The sequence below is a fragment of the Myotis yumanensis genome, unplaced genomic scaffold (genome assembly GCF_028538775.1).
Source record: "Myotis yumanensis isolate MYYU_CA2020_CCGP unplaced genomic scaffold, mMyoYum1.0.hap1 SCAF_16, whole genome shotgun sequence".
NCBI classification, from domain to species: Eukaryota; Metazoa; Chordata; class Mammalia; order Chiroptera; family Vespertilionidae; genus Myotis; species Myotis yumanensis.
The window spans coordinates 12,863,992-12,881,985 of NW_027223767.1; the positions used below are offsets into that span (position 1 = coordinate 12,863,992).

Consider the following 17,994-nt stretch of genomic DNA (forward strand, 5'->3'; position numbering starts at 1 on the left):
CCCGACGGGTCTGGCCACGTCGCCGGCGCCCGAGTCCCGCCCCAGGGCCTCCCGCTGCCCTCCCGGGAGTCGCCCCTCGTGTGATCCGAGCTCAGACTCCCAGGCACTCGCGTCCCAGGAGCCACAGCCCCTGGCAGCCTGCGGGCCCGGGTGGCGCCAGTAAAGGAAGGATGGAGGGAAGGTCCAAGCACAGAGGCTTTAATGGCCAGGCGGGGGCAGGGGTGGAGGAGCGGGGGTGGGAAGGGCGGGTCGCAGGCCCTCCACGGCCTGGCCTCAGAGCGTGTGGAGGTCCTGGGCCCGTCGGCTCAGCTTCTCGGGGTCGTCGGATGCCATCAGTGAGAAGTCTCGGAAGATGTCCAGATACGTCTCGTCTCCTGGGGGGAGGGAGGGAGGGAGGGTTGGGAGCCCCGAAGGCTGGGCCCCAGCTCAGGAGCGTATGCTGGGGACGGTGGGGCGTCCGGGTAAGAGTGTGGCTGGAGGAAACACCTGAGCCAACAGGGCACAACTCTTGCCTTTTTTTTTTCCTCTGTTTTGAGGCCTATACGCCCAACACAGATTTGTTGAATAATAGACATAATCAATGAAGCTGGTCACCAGGGGCCAGAAGCCCAGAGTTAGATGAAGAGCCTGATGGGGCTGGGCTGGGGGGTACGTTACCTGCCTGGCCCTGGGCTGCTTCTGCCTCTCTCATCTTTGCCAATCGAAGCCTAAGGAGGAGAGAATTAAAGAATGAACGACAGTCCTTCCCCCCACCCCCAACTTCCCATCCATTGAGCTGGGTTGTTTATTCATCTGTTTGCCCAGGGTCTAGTCTAGTCCTTAAAAGATGCCTGACAGCAATGTTGACAAATAATGACTCTCAGGATGAGCTCACCGTCCTTGGACCCTGCCCACACCCTTGCTACTCCGTTTCCAATCAACACTTGGGAGCATCCTGTCTGCTGCCACTCCCCTCCCCAGGCATCTCTGGCATCGAGGTCTGGGACTTAGCCACTCCCATGTGAAAGGTGCTGGTCCTGCCCCTTCAGGCATCCTCACAGGGTGACGATGTCGGCATTGGCTGTTTCCATGGCGATGGTCAGAGGGTCCCTGCCTTCAGAGTCCTGAGCTCCCAGGTCAGCTCCCCGTTTCAGGAACAGGCAGGCCAGTCTAGAGAGGAGAGCCAGGTTTAGCAGCAGCTCCTCCCGTCCGGAACCTTCCTCCCCAAGGCCATCATCGCTGTCTGCTACCCAGTGTGGCCAAGGATGGTTGCGTGGTGGAGTGGGCCTCGGCCGCGGCTGTCTGCTTGGTTCACATTCGCCCCATTCTGGAGGAGAAACTCACAGGCCAGAAGAGAATTCTGCATTGAGAAGCAGAGAAAGGGAGAGAGGGTGGCATCTTTAGAGGCAAATTTAAAGATTCATGCAGTTCAGAGGGCAGGGTGTGGGGTCAGGAGTTTAGGGGTACCACTAAGTATCAGGCTCGGCTCTAGCTCTTTACATGTATCAATACATTACATCCACAGTACACCCTAGTGAGGTACGGGATCCCCAGTTCACAGAGAGGTTCATAACTGTACTGGTAAGTGGTGAGAGCCTGGATTCCAACTCAGGTTGTTTACCTCCAAATCACTCTTAGCAAAGTCTTTATTGGTTATCACTCGCTATGAGGTGGGGAGGGGTAAGAAAGTCAGGAGTAGGGAAGAAGAGAAGGTGACAGAGGGTGGGGTGGGGAGGTTGGCTGGACCCTCACAGCAGCTGTGGCTTGGATCAGTGGCGTGGCGTTCTCCTGACCCGTGTTGACCCAGTTGACATCAGCTCCATGGGCGAGGGCATCAGCCATGGTGGGGAGGGATGGAGGATGCCCAGCAGCTCGAAACAGCAGGGCCCCAGGGTGCAGGCTGCCCAGGTTATCAGAGGGTGCTTCTGTTAGGGGGAATCAGCTTTGAGTCTGGGGAGAAAACCCTCAGCAAAGTCCCCTGATGCTGTAATGGGGTAGGTCACTGCTCAACTGTGGGGAGGCCTTCAAGATTCTGGGGATTGGTGGGAAGTGGAGGTGTATGTGAGTGTGTATGTGTGTGGCATCACCCACCTCTTCCTGTCCAACCACCCTGACTGGCTGGGATGTTGTGGGTGAGTTGACTCACTGAAGATTCGCCTCAACTCTCTTGGCTCCCTCTGCTCCAGCCAAACTCACACCTGCCTTCCCAGGCCTTTGGAGACCCTAGCTCAGGGGTGGGCAAACTTTTTGACTCGAGGGCCACAATGGGTTCTTAAACTGGACCGGAGGGCCGGAACAAAAGCATGGATAAAGTGTTTGTGTGAACTAATATAAATTCAAAGTAAACATCATTACATAAAAGGGTACGGTCTTTTTGTTTTTTTAGTTTTATTCATTTCAAACGGGCCGGATCCGGCCCGAGGGCCGTAGTTTGCCCACGGCTGCCCTAGCTCATTCTCACTGCTGACTTTTCTCACGCTGTTGACTCCCTTACATAGCCCTCCCTGCCTACTCCCAGCCCCATGCTCCTTCCTATTCTTCACTATAAGCCCTAGACCTCTTACCTTCTAAAACCAGTGCTGATGTGGTCCGGCTCCTCAGCACTCACAAAGGGAAGGCCTGGGCCTCAGACTCTGAACCTCCCCACCAGGTGTGGCCCTGTGCTGAGCACACAGTAGGTGCTCAATGAGTGCCCAACCAACCCTATACCTGACTTGGATCTGCAGCTCCCTGGCTGGGGCTTAAGGGAAGGCTTTGGGGGCACAGGAGGCTGCCCCCTCGGAGGCCCCCGGCCACCTCTTCGCCCTCGAATCTCAGGAAGCTTGGTCAGGAACTTCTTCTCCACGTATTTGGCATGAATCCAGGCCTCTTTCTCCTGCCTGAAGGGGTGAGGAGGAGGAGACGGTCTTCCCTCCTCTCATTCCAGACCCTCCTCCCTCCCTGCAAAGAGGGCAGCCCAGCCCCTCCCACCAGCCTCACCGGGAGCAGCTGGGCCCTGGCTTCTTCACTGCCATAGCCTCCACACGGGCCTCGTAGATCTGGTTGATGACGACATTTCCCAGCTCGCACATAAGCTTCAGGTGCCGAGGCAGAGGCAGACAATCAGGTAGGGAGCGGGGAGAGTCTGAGCCCTCGGGCTCTACAGCCCTGCCCTCAACCCATCCGACCCCCACACTCCTCATAACACCCCCAAATCACCTTCACTAGTTCCGGCTCCCATGAGTCAAGTGTCAGAGACCGGACTTTGGAGAAATGAACTCCCAGGCTCCTGGAGGGCCAGAGAGGAAGTCAGGCCCTATGTGGGGCAGCAGCTGTGGGAGCAACTGCTGGTCCTAAAAAGACTTGGAGACAAGGTCTTGCAGGGGGGGCCATGCAGAGGCCCTAGGCCAGGGGGCAGCAGGGCAGCTGGGGCCCTGTAGCCTCGACCTGCGTCTGGCAGGATCCTGCCTCTTCACATCCCCTCTTCTCACTTCTCCTACATTTCATTTTAAGGGCCTCATCCTCTCTGTCCACCTCCCTTCACTCTTGGCGCTTTGGCCTAGCCCAGTGGTCGGCAAATTCATTAGTCAACAGAGCCAAATATCAACAGTACAAGATTGAAATTGCTTTTGAGAGCCACATTTTTTAAACTTCAACTATATAGGTAGGTACATTGTTATTAACTTAATTAGGGTACTCCTAAGCTGGCCTTTGCTAAAAACGTCCTCAATCTGAGGGGTCGACCTCAGCGAGTACCCCCACTTCTTCTAACGCCACTTCTTCCAAATAGACTCGCCCAGGCCGAAAACCAACTTCTGCGCATGGGCCACGAAGTTTCAATCGCACTGTATGTGCGCGCCCGTACGTGGTATTTTGTGGAAGAGCCACACTCAAGGGGCCAAAGAGCCGCATGTGGCTCGAGAGTCTCAGTTTGCTGACCACGGGCCTAGACAACTCTTTCTTGCCATCCTTCTACCAGACTGACTCGGGGTGAGGGCTGTATAGACTTGCTAAGGCCTCACACCTCTTCTCTCTCTGCTCTTCACTGGCTCACCCCTCAGCAGTCCTGACCCCACACCTCCTCCAGGCAAACCAATAAACTACTGTGGGTCCCCTGTTGCTGGCTAGACCGAGAGGCTGGGCCCCCCTGGATCCACCTGGTGCCCCACAGGCTCAGCCCAGGCTTGTGCCAGTGACAGCCAGAATCTAAGAGAGGAAGCCAGGGCAGGGTGAGGAAGGAAGAGCCTTGTGATGGGCTCTATCTTGGTTCCCCCAGCAGCCCGAAGGAACGGGGCCCGTGCTTGGGGCTTTGGGGAGGGACCTGTGGATGCCGGAGCACTGAATGCAGAGGGTGACGCCAAGGTTGATGCTGGCCCATTCAGGGGCTGGTTCCCGGCAGTCGCAACACTGGGCATTGCCATCCACGCTCTGCACCTGGGCTGCCACATGCCCCACTCCGCCAGGCTCCCTTCCCCTGGTCGTCCCGCCGGGGCCCAGGGTGGCAGCAGAGCCCATGGCCAGGTGTCCTGAGCCCTGGGGAAGATGGGAAGAAAGAGTGGCCATAGGGGTCGGGGAAGGGATATCCCATCGCCCTGGGCAACCTGGCGCCGGACCCCCGCGTTAAGGTACCTGGCCTGAACCCCGGGGACTGTCGTCAAGGCGAGACTGGCTGAAGGCCGTGGCAATGCTGCTCTGCACAGCACTGACCCACAGCTGTAGGAGGCGCTCTGAGTCAGCCTGCAGGAAGCAGGACCTGGGCAGGAAAGGGGACGGAGAGCAAGGAGGGGTCTGAGGCCTGGAGAGCATGTGGCAGATGGGCAGGCTGACATTCAGCTAGTCTTCAGCTGGTACCAATCAGACGGAAATATTTCTGCACCAATAGGTTATGTCCTTCTCAATATTCCCCCATCCCCCTATACCCTTCCCCCAGGCTGCCCCACCATCCAGCCACCAAAGGGTTCATGCCTGGGGCTGCATGGGGGCCTCCAGCCTCTGCTCCAGGGGAGCCTGGGTGATGGGCCCTACCTTTCCAGCTGGTAACGATTTAGAGCTTTTACAGCATCACCTCTGGGGGCTCTACTCACTTGCTAGGAGATACCACCTCGAAGCAGAACCGCCTTTCGGAGTCGGGGCAGAGCTTCACTGTGCAGAGACGGAGGTCGTCGACCACCACAGTCACGGGGTCCTGGCAGGGGAAGGTGAGAAGGGCCAGATGTCCAGCCAGAGGAAGCCGGGGCTGAGTCTCCCTGGGCCCAGGCCTCCAGCACCCGGGCTACCCACCTTGTACTTCTTCTGATAAACCAGTTGGTTGCTCTGAATAGTAAACCAGCGTCTGCAGGAGGGGAAGGTAGAGTTTGGACGTGGGCAGCGTCAGGATAAGGTTGGGACAGGGACAGCAGAGAGTCTGTGTCCTTTGCCCCATAAGGATCTTGCCGATAGGAGAGGCCTGGGCAGACTGTCCCAGATGTTCCAGAGGAGGGGGACAGTTGCGTAGACTGTCTAAGGGGCACCCGTCACATCTTGGACAACCGGATTTGATATATTTATGAAGTCAACTTTACAGCAGATGACAGTAAGATGCCTTTTCTAACAAAATAAGTCTATTGCTACAGTTTTTTGTTGTTGTTGACAGATGGCAGTATCTTGGGGAAAGGGCTCAGTGTCTTGGGGAAGAAGCCCCTATAGGATCTGATTTGCACGAAGATCCCACATGGGCTGGCAGTGGCCCTCGAAGGGGAAGGAGTCGAGTCAGAGCAGACCACCATCCTGTTCTGCACCCTGCAAGGGCTCCCCATTTCCCTCAGAGTTGAGCCCAAGTCCCGAGAGAAGCCGACAAGGCCCTGGCATAATTTACATGCCTGTTAATTCCAACGTCATCTCCTACCACTTCCTCCTTCCTTCCTCTCATCACCGATGGCCTCCTCTCTGTTCCTCCCACACGCCAGGTTTCTCAGGGCCTTGGTGCTGGCTCCCCCTCCTGCCTAGAATGTTCTTCCCCCAGAAGTCCTCGAGTCTTCACTCAGAGGTCACCTTCTCACGAGGCCTACGCTGACCACTCTATTAAAACCACAACCCCTCCTCAGCTATCCACATCCCTTACTTCATAATTTCTCTCCTCTGGCACTCTTACCTTCTAACATAATAGATATGAATATAACATCTCCTTAGTTATTGTATTATTGTCTGTCTTTGCTGATGGGATAGAAACTTTCTGAAGGCAAGGGTTTTTGTCTTTTTCCTTGCTGTGCTTAGCATACTACAACCACTCAAACAGTATTGAATGGGCCTGGCCAGCGTGGCTCAGTGGTTGAGCATCCATCTATGAACCAGGAGGTCGCAATTTGTTTCCTGGTCAGGGCACATGCCCGGTTGCTGGCTCGATCCCTAGTGTGGGGAATGCAGGAGGCAGCCAATCAGTGATTCTCTCTCATCATTGATGTCTCTGTCTCTCTCTCCCCCCTCCCTTCCTCTCTGAAATCAATTTTAAACATTGAAAAACAATGTAATCGGGTGGGTTTGGCTGATTGGAGTGTCCTCTCCTCACCTGCTCCAGGTCTTAAATGCGTTGCTGGCCCTTTTGAAGAGATGTCCTTCCATGACCAGGCCACCAGGCCCCTCCTTGAGGCTTGGCTCTGGCTCCTCCCCGCCCAGCTCCTGAGGGCACAGAAAGGTCAAAAGGCCACTTTGTGAGCAGAGAGCAAGGCCCTATGCCCATCTGCCTCCCTCCAGCAGTCCCAGCCCTCACCTATGTATGTATTTATTTATTTATTTTTATTATTGACTTCAGCGAGAGGAAGGGAGAGGCAGATAGAAACATCAATGATGAGAGAGAATCAGATTGGCTGCCTCTTACACGCCCCCTACTGGGAATAGAGCCCCAAACCCGGGCATGTGCCTGCCCTGACTAGGAATAGAACCATGATCTCTTTGTTCATGGATCGATGCTCAACCACTGAGCCACACCGGCTGGGCCCAGCCCTCACCTTTTGTTTCAGCAGCACATGTCTTTGCTCCATGTCCCTCTTCTGTCGAGCTGAATTCAAGACCAGCTGGTGCAACTGGGCATAGAAGGGGCATCTCAGATGGCCTGAGCCTCCCCCAACCAGGCCAGGGAAGTCATCTCAGAGCCCACTACCCCATCCCATCTGCCTGTTCCATGAGGCCCTACCTGGGCGCCCAGCTCCTTGCGATACTGGGCCAGCCGGCTCAGCTCCTCGTGGCCCTGCTGGAAATGTGTAGCCTGGGCTTCCACCAAACGCAGCGCCTGGGGTCAAGGGGGGGGGGGGGGGGGGCAGGGCTGAGGAAGGACCCCTCAGTATTTCCCTCTTCCCTCCTGTTCTCCATCAGCAGGCTCCTCCCCACCTTGCCCTTGCAACTCACAAATTCCATGATGTCAAACTTCCTCTTGTCCTCAATCACATTGATCTGAGGGCCCAAAAACACATCAGGTCAGTCTTGAAAAGATAGGGCGCCCTCCCAGTGCACCCCAGGGACTCTCTAGCCTTCAGGTGGCTGAGGCCCTGGTACTCCAAGAGGGGGGACAGGCACCTGCAGGGCATAATCCAGTGCCCGTCCCCGGTACCCAGCTCGAGCAGTCTTCAAAGCAGCTCCTGCCTCTTCTGCCTCCTGGGCCCGGCGCCTGGGGACCTCCGCATTGTGGGTGAGAGCAGTCTCCAGGCTTTCAGCACCTCGCCAGAAGTCCCGGCGAGCCTCTCGGAAACCCCGGAGACCTCTGGGGTGGGGGATACAAAGCATCACAGACACATCCACCTGCCCCTGCAGAGCAGTCCCCAGAGCAGGCCCACTCATAGCTGTTAGTCAGCCTCTGTACAGTCAGAACTCCAAGGGGGTTCTTGGGATGGGGGGTAGCAAGCAGGTCACCAGAAACCCTCAGTCCCCGCCTCATTCAGGGAGGCTCCTGTGGGAACGGGCTGGAGGACTGGTTTCCCTCCCAACACTCACTCCTTGACCAAGGCTTGGATTTGCTGCTGCAGCGTGTGCTGGGTGGCATCTAGAAGCTCCTGAGGGGAAGCGGAGATTGGAAGGTAAAGGTCAGGGATACAGACCACCCTGCTCTCCCCACCTGCCCTACTTACCCCCACTCACCGCATGGCTGTCCAGCTTGTGGTTCAGGCTCTCAGTGAATTTTTCCAGACACTCCTAGGCAAGAAGAGGCAGAGACAGAGAGAGAGTAGCAGGCATGGGGGCGAGGGTAGGGCCGGGCCCTTACCCTCCCATTTTTAGACCAGCCTAATGGCTGTCTCAGGTGGCAGCACCAGCCCTGCTCTGGCCTGGGACCTGCAGACCCCAGACCACCCCTCCCCCAGCCTCCACAGGATCTCTCATCTCGGACCCCATCCCACTCTGGTTCGAGCCCTACACATACCGCCATCATGGGCTCTGGTGGGCCCAGGCGGGCCAGGTCACAAATGCCGACAACGAAGGCGCGGCCAGCCGCAACGTAATGGCGCCCACTTTCCAGGAGGCCATTGCCCAGCTTGAGGAGCTAGGGAGCAACAGGGCAAAAGGGAGTCGTGCCATGCGCCACCGAAGTCGGTAGCAACCCCCACCCCTGTCCGCTTCCTCTCCCCTTCGCCTGGCCTGTGACCCTCCCTCACAGCCTTGCCTAAACTTCTCTGTAGCCCAGTCCAGCTCTCACAGTTCCTAACACAGACCTGGTGCTTTCTCATCTCTGTTGTTTTGCTCCCACGGCTCTGTGCCTGGAACAAAACTCCTCCCAGCCTGTCACCAAAGCCATTGTCAGCTTCACCTCCAAAATGTCTCTCCGCAACAGCTTGGATTCAGAGCTCCCCAGAAACTCCATCCTCAGGCCCTGTCTGGCTCACAGGATGAATGCTCTACCCAATCGGTGTGAATTCCACAGCAGTGGCTCCCACCCTGTTTTTGGCCATGCCCCACCTAAGCATCTCTAAAATCTTGATGCCCCCCACCCCGTGACATAGAATTCTTATTATTCAAAAAGTGAACTCCTATTCACGGGGAGGAAGCCTAAAAGGCCATTAACTTCGTCTAAAAAAGCTCCCAAAGAACATGGCATCCATGAAAGAGAAAAATAAAAGAATGAAAGAACAGTTGAAGTACTGCTGAAGAAATCACTAAGAAATTGTTAAAATAATAATAATATAAAGTGATAGGAAAAAAACAGCAAATAAAGTTTCAAAACATATAATAGAGAATGAAATGCATAAGTATGTCACCATGTATATTTATAGAACCATAAGAAATGCCAAAAAGAATTCACTGTTAATAACTCATTCTCGAATTGCCCCCCTTAAAAATCAAATTGCCCCCCCTCCCCCCCCTCGTGGGACATGTGCCCCACATTGGGAACCACTGCTCTGCAGCACGAACTGTCTGGACTTGTCCCATTCTATGCTTATTGAACATTCCCTCATAAACATAAATTGATCAGTCGGCCAGCCAGAGGGTCAGGACGAAGATGGCATGCTAGGGGGCTCCTAAGGCCCCTTCTCTCTGGTCCCATTGACAGACAAGGAGGCTTGATAAACAAGGGGACAAGAGACTAGCCCAAGGAGGGTCTCACTAGGTGAGCCAGGTAGCCGAGTCCGAAGCCACAGTGAGGTCTCCTGACCCCTGGGCCTTGCTCCCTGCAGGAGCTGCACTGCCCCTGAGGTGACGCCACTTGGCTCTGGCCTGAGTCACTGTATCTGGGATAGAGCAAGTGACTGGGGAGCCTGTCAACTCATCCCAGTGAACTTTTTTTTTCTTTATTGATTAAGGTATTATATACTAGTATGTGTCCTTATCCCCCATTGCCCCCCCCCCCCCCAACTCATGCCCTCACCCCCCTGGTGTCTGTGTCCATTGGTTAGGCTTATATGCATGCATGCAAGTCCTTTGGTTGATCTCCCAGTGAACTTTTGTTGAACTGGAAGACACTTTTTAGAGCTAGCGAAAGCCTCAGGGAAATGTAGCTTAAGGTGGCTAGCAGGATCAGTAATGGTCAGGAAACTGGTCATGATCAAACCTTATCAGATGTCCCCATGGGGTGTCTGTAACAAGCGACAAAAACCCATTGTGTGGAGCTGGGGGACTGAGTGTTCAGTTTTTTTCCTTATCCACCTCTCTCCCTCATATATTTGAGTAAGAAACTTTCGTAAGACTGAACTAGTGACAAATTGGTACATCCATACAATAGAATGGTACACAGCAATGCAAAGGAATAAACTATTCGTAGATGAACTATTGATAATGAACTACTGGTACTACTGATACGCAACAACTTGAATAAACTTCAAGGACATTATTCTAAGTGGCGGAAAAAAGTCAATCTTGAAAGGTCACATAAGGTATGATTCCACTAATATAACGTTCTAGAAATGACAGAAGTCTAGGGACAGAGGCCAGATGAGTGGTCATGGATTAGAGAAGGGGGCAGGGAGGGTATCATTACAAAGCTTAATACAAAAGAGTTCCCTTGTGGTGATAGGAGTTTTGTATTTTGTGTGTGATGCTGGTTATAAGAATCTATACAGAGGGGAGCATAGGGGGGAATAATAGGAGATATCTGTAATATTATCAATAATAAAAAATATATTGAAAAAAAGAATCTATACACATGATAAAGTGTCATTGAATTATACACAAAGTTTTTTCTGTTTTTTGTTTTTTTAAATATATTTTTATTAATTTTTTACAGAGAGGAAGGGAGAGGGATAGAGAGTTAGAAACATCGATGAGAGAGAAACATCGATCAGCTGCCTCCTGCACACCTCCTACTGGGGATGTGCCCGCCACCAAGGTATATGCCCTTGACCGGAATCGAACCTGGGACACTTCAATCCGCAGGCCGATGCTCTATCGACCGAGCCAAACCGGTTTTGGCTACACAAAGTTTTTTTAAGAGTATATGCAAAACAGGTGAAATCCATGTAAGACCTGTAGACAGTTCATTGCAACTTCCTGGTTTTGGCAGTACACCACAGTTAGTACACCACAGTTATGTAAGATGCCGCCATTGGGGGCAGCTGGGTAGTGGGTTTGTGGGACTTCCCTGTACTGTTTTTGCAACTTCTTGTGAATGTATCATTTACTCAAATAAAAGGTTTCATTTTAAAATATATGTATATTATATTAGTTGGTCATCCACTAACTTTCAGGCCACGGTTGAGGCACCGGTGACTGAGCAAAAACAAAACATAAAGGTCCCTCACGATACTTAGAATTCCGGTGAAGAAAAGAAAAAAAAATCAGCAAAAATAGCATGACAGACACATGCCAGGGTGACCCCCAGTGATTCCCACCCTTGCATGATCTCTACCCCTTGAGTGTGAGAGAGACCTGGGACTTGCTTCTAACCGGTAGACTATGGCCAGCACGATGGGACGGCACTCCCGTGATTAGGTTACACCACATGGCAGAGGTGATGGGCTCGCCCCCAGGGGTGATATAAATTGGCACTATCTTGCCAGCTCACACAAGGGAGACTCGCCTGCTGGCCTTGAAGAAATGAGCTGGTGTGAAGGAAACTGCCTGTGGACAGGGCCACAGGGACGGGGACTTGGTGGCTCCTAGGACTTGAGGGCCTCAGTCCCCAAACCTGCGAGCTTGGAAGAAAAGCCTGAGCCTCAGAAGAGACTGCAGCCTGCGAGCCCCTGAGCAGAGGGTCAGCTGAGCTTCCTGACTCTTCATCCACCAAAACTATGATAAAAAAATATGTATTAAAGTCACTAAATTTGGCCCTAACCGGTTTGGCTCAGTGGATAGAGCGTCGGCCTGCGGACTCAAGGGTCCCGGGTTCGATTCCGGTCAAGGGCATGTACCTTGGTTGCGGGCACATCCCCGGTGGGGGGTGTGCAGGAGGCAGCTGATCGATGTTTCTCTCTCATCGATGTTTCTAACTCTCTATACCTCTCCCTTCCTCTATGTAAAAAATCAATAAAAACATATTTTTTAAAAGTCACTAAATTTGTAACAATTGATTATACAGCAACAGAAACCTAAAACAGGGAAATACATAATGTCAGATTGAGCTAAATGCTATAGAGAAAAACAAAGCCACTCAGAGGAGGGGAGTGTATGTACTTGCACCTGCACATGCATGGGCTGTTCTATAAAGGTGGCTAGGGAAGGCCTTACTGTAATGCGTTTGAGTGTTTCACTGGTTTGTCCTCCAGTCCATCTGCGGGCTCCGAGGCAGAAGAGTCTTGCTCTACCCAACAGCCCGGGGCTGGTATAAGGCAGGGCTCAAGAGCTGACAGGTTAAGTCCACAAGTGAGACTTTTCCCCCCAAGATCCCGAGCTCCTTGAGGGTATAGAACTACCTTTTTGCTTCTCTGTTGCCCCTAAATATCTATCCCACACGACTGGCACTCAATAATCCCTGGGACTCATTCTCTGCCTCTAACGTTCTTCCTGGTCCCACCCTCTTCATTTTAAAGTCGGACCCTGAGTCACCTTTTCCAGTCGGGTCTCCAATTCCGACACTTCAGCTTCCACCAGCTCAACAGAGGCTCTGGGAAAGGAGGGGTGGTGTCAGGGGAACAGAGCTTGGGTCCGTGTAGTCTGTCCACCTTGGCAAGGCCAGGTCAGGGGTTGGGGTTAGAGAGTGGAGGTGCAGATAGAAAAAGCCAGTGGGTTAGGAAGGCCCACCCACCAGCCCTCTTTAGCTTGCTCACGCCACAGTGTAGGAGCTACTATGGCCCAGGCCAGAGCAGGAAGGGTAGAAGGAGGGTGGATGTGGTAAGGGCAGGAAGTTGCTAACCGCCCACAGCAGGTGCTGGGGGAGGGGCAGGGGTCCCAGTGAGAGAAAGGATGATGGAATGCCAGCTCTGGGGGTGAGAGACCTCTGGGTTTGGTAGCAGAGGTACTACTTTGGCCCACACGCTTGATCTTGTCCCTTTGAGACCTATTCCCTGCTAGGACATCTGGCCTGGGGAATGGTGTGTGTGTGTGTGTGTGTGTGTGTGTAAGGGGGTGTCGGGCCGCCCCTCCTCTACCCCCCAGACCTGTGCACACTTACCGGAAGCGGGGTGAGTCCTTAAGACACTCCTCGAAATCCAGTTTGACTGTCATCTCAGCTTGATCACTTCAGGCCAATGGATCCTGGGGCCAGGCGGGTGGGGATGCAAGTGGAGGCACTCCCTGCCCCCAGAGGGGCCTGGATGAGGAAGGAGAAAAGCGTTCTCTCCTGGTTAGAGCCTGGGAGGGGTGATAATTCGTCCCCCAAGGGGAAGGGGTGTCCTAGGAGGAGCTCTCACCCCACACTTCCAGGCAGTGCTGGGAGGGGCAGAGGCGGGGCCTGGGCTGAGGAGAGGGGCCTGAGATCAGAGAAGCCACAGCCCCGCCCTCAGAGATATGCTGTCACCTTCCTACTGGGTCAGGTCTCTGCTTCTTTCTCCTTTAGTGGCTGAGTTTTGAGAGCCTGGCAGATATAGGTTCAAATCTTTTGGTCACTTACAGGGTGCATGACCTTGAGCAAGCTCTCGAATTCCTCAGTTTCCTCATCTGGAAGATGGGGATGGCAACCCCTGCCTCCAGGGTTGTTGCAAGAATTAAAGATGATACTCGTGAATTTATGTTGACTGAAGCACACCAATCACTGTCATCCTGCTGCAGCTGGGCCTTCTCAGACTCCCAAGACCTTCTGGACCCCAGTCTCCCGACTACTCCGAGCTTTCTTCTCGGCTCTGGCTGCTCATGGTGGTTTCCTGTGTGTGAATTTCCCTCCCTCCTCTCCTCTCTTCAGTGACTGAGCAGGTCCGCCTGGGTCCCCAATTCACAGCACCAAGACTGCCGCTCTTCTTCTCTTTATTTTCCACCCCTTGGGTGGTGAGGGCAGGGGAAGGCTGGCCCCCTCCCCATCTCCAGCTGGCTACATTTTCTATTGTGTGGCTTCCCCCTCCTGAGTCCATCAAAGCCGAAGGGATGCATCTCGAGAGAGGAGGGTTGGGTGAGTGGTTTTCTTACAGCAGGCATGAGATCTGGCTCCTGTGACCCCTCAGGCTCCCTGGAACCTACCTGAGCCCCTCTCCCGCCCTGGCCAGTGCAGGCAGCCACTTGCCCCTGCCTAGGCCATATCTGCACTCCTTTTGGTTTGAGGAGTTTGGGTTGCTTCTAGTTTTCCTCTCTGAGCTTTGTGGGCTTGGGCAGGTCAGCCCCTTGGATGCCAGACACTGACAGTAGCCAGACACTGCTTGGGACCCACTTCTTTGGAAAACAGGGAAGCACCCGGAGTGGGGTAGGTGGCAGAGAGAAGTGGGGAGGAGGCTTGGGACCAGCAGATGGTGTCAAGCTGGAGGGGGTCCCAACCACTTGTGGTCGTCCCTGGTTCCTCTCTGTACAATGTGGGCCTTGCACACTAGGATGGTTAGGGCCTGAGCACCTGTTGCAGATCTACTGGCCTAAAGGGAGGGGAGGGGTTGGGGGATGGGAGCTTGCCAAGAGCCAGGCCCAGTGGCATGGTGTCCTCACCAGGCTGTAATGGTGTCCCTGTCACTGTCAGGGGGTTCTCGATGGCCTGTGATCCCGAAGGGGGCTTCCTCTGTGGTCCAGCGAGCGGACCTCAGTTCCTATGGAATTCTCACTCGCCCAGCGCAAGCTTGTAGAACCTGGAAGCATCCCCGGATCAGGGTTGGGGCACCCATCAGTCTGTTAGTTCTCAGTCCTCCCGCCCCCCAGGCTGACCCAGACCCACTGTCACTGTCCTGCTGCTCATCTTCCATGTCCTCCTCAAGCTCCGGGTGAGAACAGCACCTCAGGTATCTTCCTTTGCTATAATACTCCTTCCGCTGCAGACCAGCCTCCTTGTCCGACACGATGACGGCCGGAGCTGGGGACTGATTTCTGAAGGTAGAGGAATCTGAGGAGTCACCCACATTCATCTGAGTCTTATGGCCATTGAGGGGATCCAGGCCCCGAGGTGTCCACTGTGCCCCTCCCACCACCAGAGGGGAGGAGCTCAAGCCCCAGGTTCTCATCTCACCTCTATACCTCCTTCTATTTTAGAAAAACGTTAGTGACCTTTCCATCCCCCACAAGTCTCTTGGGTTTTCTGTTCTTCCTCATCAGCCAGACTTTCCTGGGGACTATCCTGACGGGGAACTTACCTCACTGCCCCTCTGTCTCTCCTAGGGTCACCTCCCAGCATCACCTCCCCCTCAGGCAGCAGGGCCCTTGGCCAATCCATGCACAGGGAGGAAGAAGGCTCTGGACTACAATTCCCTTGAGTTCCAGGGGCCCCACCATAGCTACTAACCCTCAGCTTCTTGGATGTGGTTCCTGGCCAACAGGCCAATCTTGTCTTTGACTCCTCTGGCCAGTCCTCCTGCCCAGCCTCTCTCCACAGGCCTGGACTCTGGGCCCAGCATCACACCTCGACCACCACTGCCCAAACTTTCACTACCCCCTTTGCTCTTCTGGTTATTACCCGAGGGCTGGTTTTTCTGAGCTTTGAGGAACTTTCCTTCATTGTAGTGTGTCTTGTGGTGCTTCTCAAAACCACTGGAGTCTGTGGGCCAGTTTAAGAGCTCAGCTTTCCTGCCATGCTCTCACTCAAGGTCCAGGCCGCCTCCCCTTTCCATGCAGTCCCCACCCCTCATCTCACATGTTTTGGAAAAGTTGTCTGAAGACCCTGAGCTTCTGTTATCAGGGTGCTGAAGGACCCTGGGGTAGAAATTGTCCATTGTTGCAAACCTGAAGGGGAGGGAATCCAGTTGGGAGCACTGAAGTGAAAAGACAATGGGGGCAGCTGGTTGACTCCCCACCTTTGCCTTAGCTGGATGAGAAAGGTAGTACCTCCCATTTAGGGGACCAAAAAGCAGAACTGGCTCAGATCCCAGAGTTCAGGAGTGGAAGGAGGAAGACACCCATCCCTACTGATCTCTGGCAGCACTCTCACCTTTTCCTTAGCGCCTCCGGAGTCACTGTGAGGGAGGGCTCGTCACTGGCCTGCGGTGACAGCCTGCAGAGGAGGGCGGAAGCAGGGCAGAGAAAAGGGTATCAGGTAGCATCCAGTCCCTGAGGCCTCTCTGCCTTCTCCGCCTCCTCCCCTCCTTTGAATAGGTAAGAGAGTGTGGGCTGAAGGATTAGGGCTGAAAGCTCAGCGCACCTGTGGTAGGGAGTGCTCGGCTCATCCACCTTCATAAATCCGTAGTCCTTGTCCGCAGGGTGGTAAGTGGTCATGATATTCATTTCATCCCAGTGTTGAGACTTTTTCCTGCAGTCGGGGAAGGACACAAAAAAGGGGTAAGAAGCCTTCTAGTGACCTCCTCCTCACAGTCCTCCCTAATTCTTTCAGTCATTCAAACACTTCTTCTACCCCCTTGCCGTTCCAGAGAAGCAGGAGGCTAGGGATGAGGGTCACACCTAAGGACAATCACGTGCTCTGTAGCTAGAGTCCCTGCTGCTCTCCCGAAGGCTTGGAACCTCACATTTCCCACTCCATTACCCTCACATCTAGTTCCCAGGACTCCGCCCCTTCCCTCCTGGCCCCGCCCCCTCCAGTGTCCTAACCTCCCTCCTTGCTCCGTGCTGCCTGCGAACTAAGCTGGGCTCCTTACCTGTCCGCACTGGGGGTTTTCTGTATCAAGGTGTGGTTGCTGGTTTTTAGGATGTTATGGGGCAGATCCTCATAGGGTTTGTGGGGGTGCAAAGAAGTTGAACCGGAACGCAGACTGCATTCCGAGTTGTGCACCCCAGACCCCTGGGACCCAAAGTCAGACGTCCCGGCTGCACAGGTTCCAGGAATGGGGGCGTTAAATCCGCCAGGGTATGTGCCAGACGCAAGGCTGTGGCCCACAACCTCCCCAGGAGGCTGCTTGGGCCTGGAACCATGAGCCGCTACCACTCCGGAGCGACGGCTAGAATCCAGGCTTCTAATGACTATTCCGGGGCGGCCAGAATATTGCGGCACGACGACTCCGGAGGGCAGCCCGGAGCCTGCCGCGACTCCTGTGATGCCTCCTGGCACTTCCCTGGTGGCCCCTCCAGGGGATTCCGGGGTGGGGCTGCCAGCAGCCCCCCCAGACTCCTGCTTTTCCATTGCCCCACCAGGGGGCCACTCTCAGCTACCCCGCCCCGCCCCTGCCCCACCTAGCCCCGCCCCTGCCCCACCTAGCCCCGCCCCCGCCCCACCTAGCCCCTCCCCTCCCCACCTAGCCCCGCCCCCACCGCGCCTGGCGGGGACTCAGGAGCCAGGACCGGGCCCCTCCCCTATGCTCCTTGGAGTCCCGGTGGGAGGAATAAAGACTATACGGGACCTCGGGCTGAGAGCCCCGTTGCCCCTCCCTCAAAAATCTTTGTCTCTGGGATTTGTTCCAGTTTTTCTCCGGGGGGGGTAGGGGTGGGGGGTGGGGCCGAGAAGCCTTGTGACCTCACAGTCATCCAACCGTAGCGCGAGCGTCGGAGTTGGGCTGGGGGCTTGTTAATAGCTCTGGGGCAATCTTTGGGGACCGTCGGCGCTGTTGCTTGAAATTGTCTGTCGGGGTTTCTTTGGGCTTTTTATTCGTAGCTTTAAGACCTAAGTATGAATGAATTGGAGTTCAAGGTGGGCTTGACTGGAAACATCCGCAAGCGCTTTTTCCCCCAAAAGTCGGCCGCTTGGCCTCTCGCGAGAGGTGTGTTATAACGTGGGAAGCGGAGGGATTGCGATCCTGTCGGAAGACACATCCGATCTCAGCGGTGTGGCGGGCAGAGGTTTCCATGTACAAAGCTCCCGGCTCCCGGTTCCCGTGCACACAGCCTGGACGCTAGTAGCTTGAGGGCAGGCACCTCTTCCTCTTGCCGTAAAGCGAACACTTCAAGGCGTGGCCTGCCTCGGCGAGGGCGGGGCTGTCGGTGCCGCTGTCGCAAAGGCACCCCCTTCCGTCGTAAAGATGGCTGCGGCCGTCGTTTCTTTCACTGTCGTAAAAACTCCCAGCCCAAGTCTTCCCCGCTCTCAGAGCCACCCCATCACCTCGTCGTGCCGTAAAGCAAGCCTCCGACCCCGTCGTCCTTCTGTTCCCACCGGGGAGCCGTTAATCCCTTAGCCCTCAGCCCGGGATGCTGCAGCTCCCG

The 17,994-nt window shown here is 54.7% G+C and overlaps 2 protein-coding genes across 8 annotated transcripts; both read right to left on the reverse strand.

Moving 5' to 3' along the window:
* Positions 1-177: 177 nt before the first annotated feature.
* Positions 178-14,403, reverse strand: ACAP1 (ArfGAP with coiled-coil, ankyrin repeat and PH domains 1). 3 transcript variants are annotated; one of them, XM_070393619.1, is made up of 23 exons: positions 13,400-14,403; positions 12,962-13,099; positions 12,397-12,454; positions 8,345-8,464; positions 8,065-8,118; positions 7,921-7,979; positions 7,507-7,690; positions 7,339-7,383; positions 7,127-7,222; positions 6,942-7,016; positions 6,503-6,612; positions 5,239-5,290; positions 5,043-5,143; positions 4,588-4,711; positions 4,280-4,491; positions 3,178-3,247; positions 2,959-3,053; positions 2,689-2,858; positions 1,732-1,904; positions 1,230-1,339; positions 1,039-1,149; positions 658-707; positions 178-374 (listed from the first exon to the last, which is right to left on the reverse strand). In XM_070393619.1, exons 2-23 carry the CDS (start codon positions 13,012-13,014, stop codon positions 274-276), a joined length of 2,223 nt encoding a protein of 740 aa, XP_070249720.1. In that variant the 5' UTR covers positions 13,015-13,099; positions 13,400-14,403; the 3' UTR covers positions 178-273. The 3 variants fall into 3 exon arrangements, with proteins under 3 accessions (XP_070249720.1, XP_070249719.1, XP_070249721.1); XM_070393618.1 differs by lacking the exon at positions 13,400-14,403 and having other exon boundaries at positions 12,962-13,193; XM_070393620.1 differs by lacking the exons at positions 12,397-12,454; positions 13,400-14,403 and having other exon boundaries at positions 12,962-13,193.
* A 16-nt stretch (positions 14,404-14,419) lies between these two features.
* On the reverse strand, positions 14,420-16,988 carry LOC138994029 (uncharacterized). Of its 5 annotated transcripts, none has more exons than XR_011468372.1 (7): positions 16,500-16,988; positions 16,049-16,156; positions 15,839-15,901; positions 15,545-15,633; positions 15,368-15,448; positions 14,636-14,784; positions 14,461-14,549 (listed from the first exon to the last, which is right to left on the reverse strand). XR_011468372.1 is itself a non-coding variant. In XM_070393622.1 (6 exons), exons 1-6 carry the CDS (start codon positions 16,979-16,981, stop codon positions 14,511-14,513), a joined length of 1,113 nt encoding a protein of 370 aa, XP_070249723.1. In that variant the 5' UTR covers positions 16,982-16,988; the 3' UTR covers positions 14,420-14,510. The 5 variants fall into 5 exon arrangements, 3 of the variants coding, with proteins under 3 accessions (XP_070249723.1, XP_070249722.1, XP_070249724.1); XR_011468371.1 differs by having other exon boundaries at positions 15,197-15,448; XM_070393622.1 differs by having other exon boundaries at positions 14,420-14,800.
* Between the last annotated feature and the right edge of the window lie 1,006 nt (positions 16,989-17,994).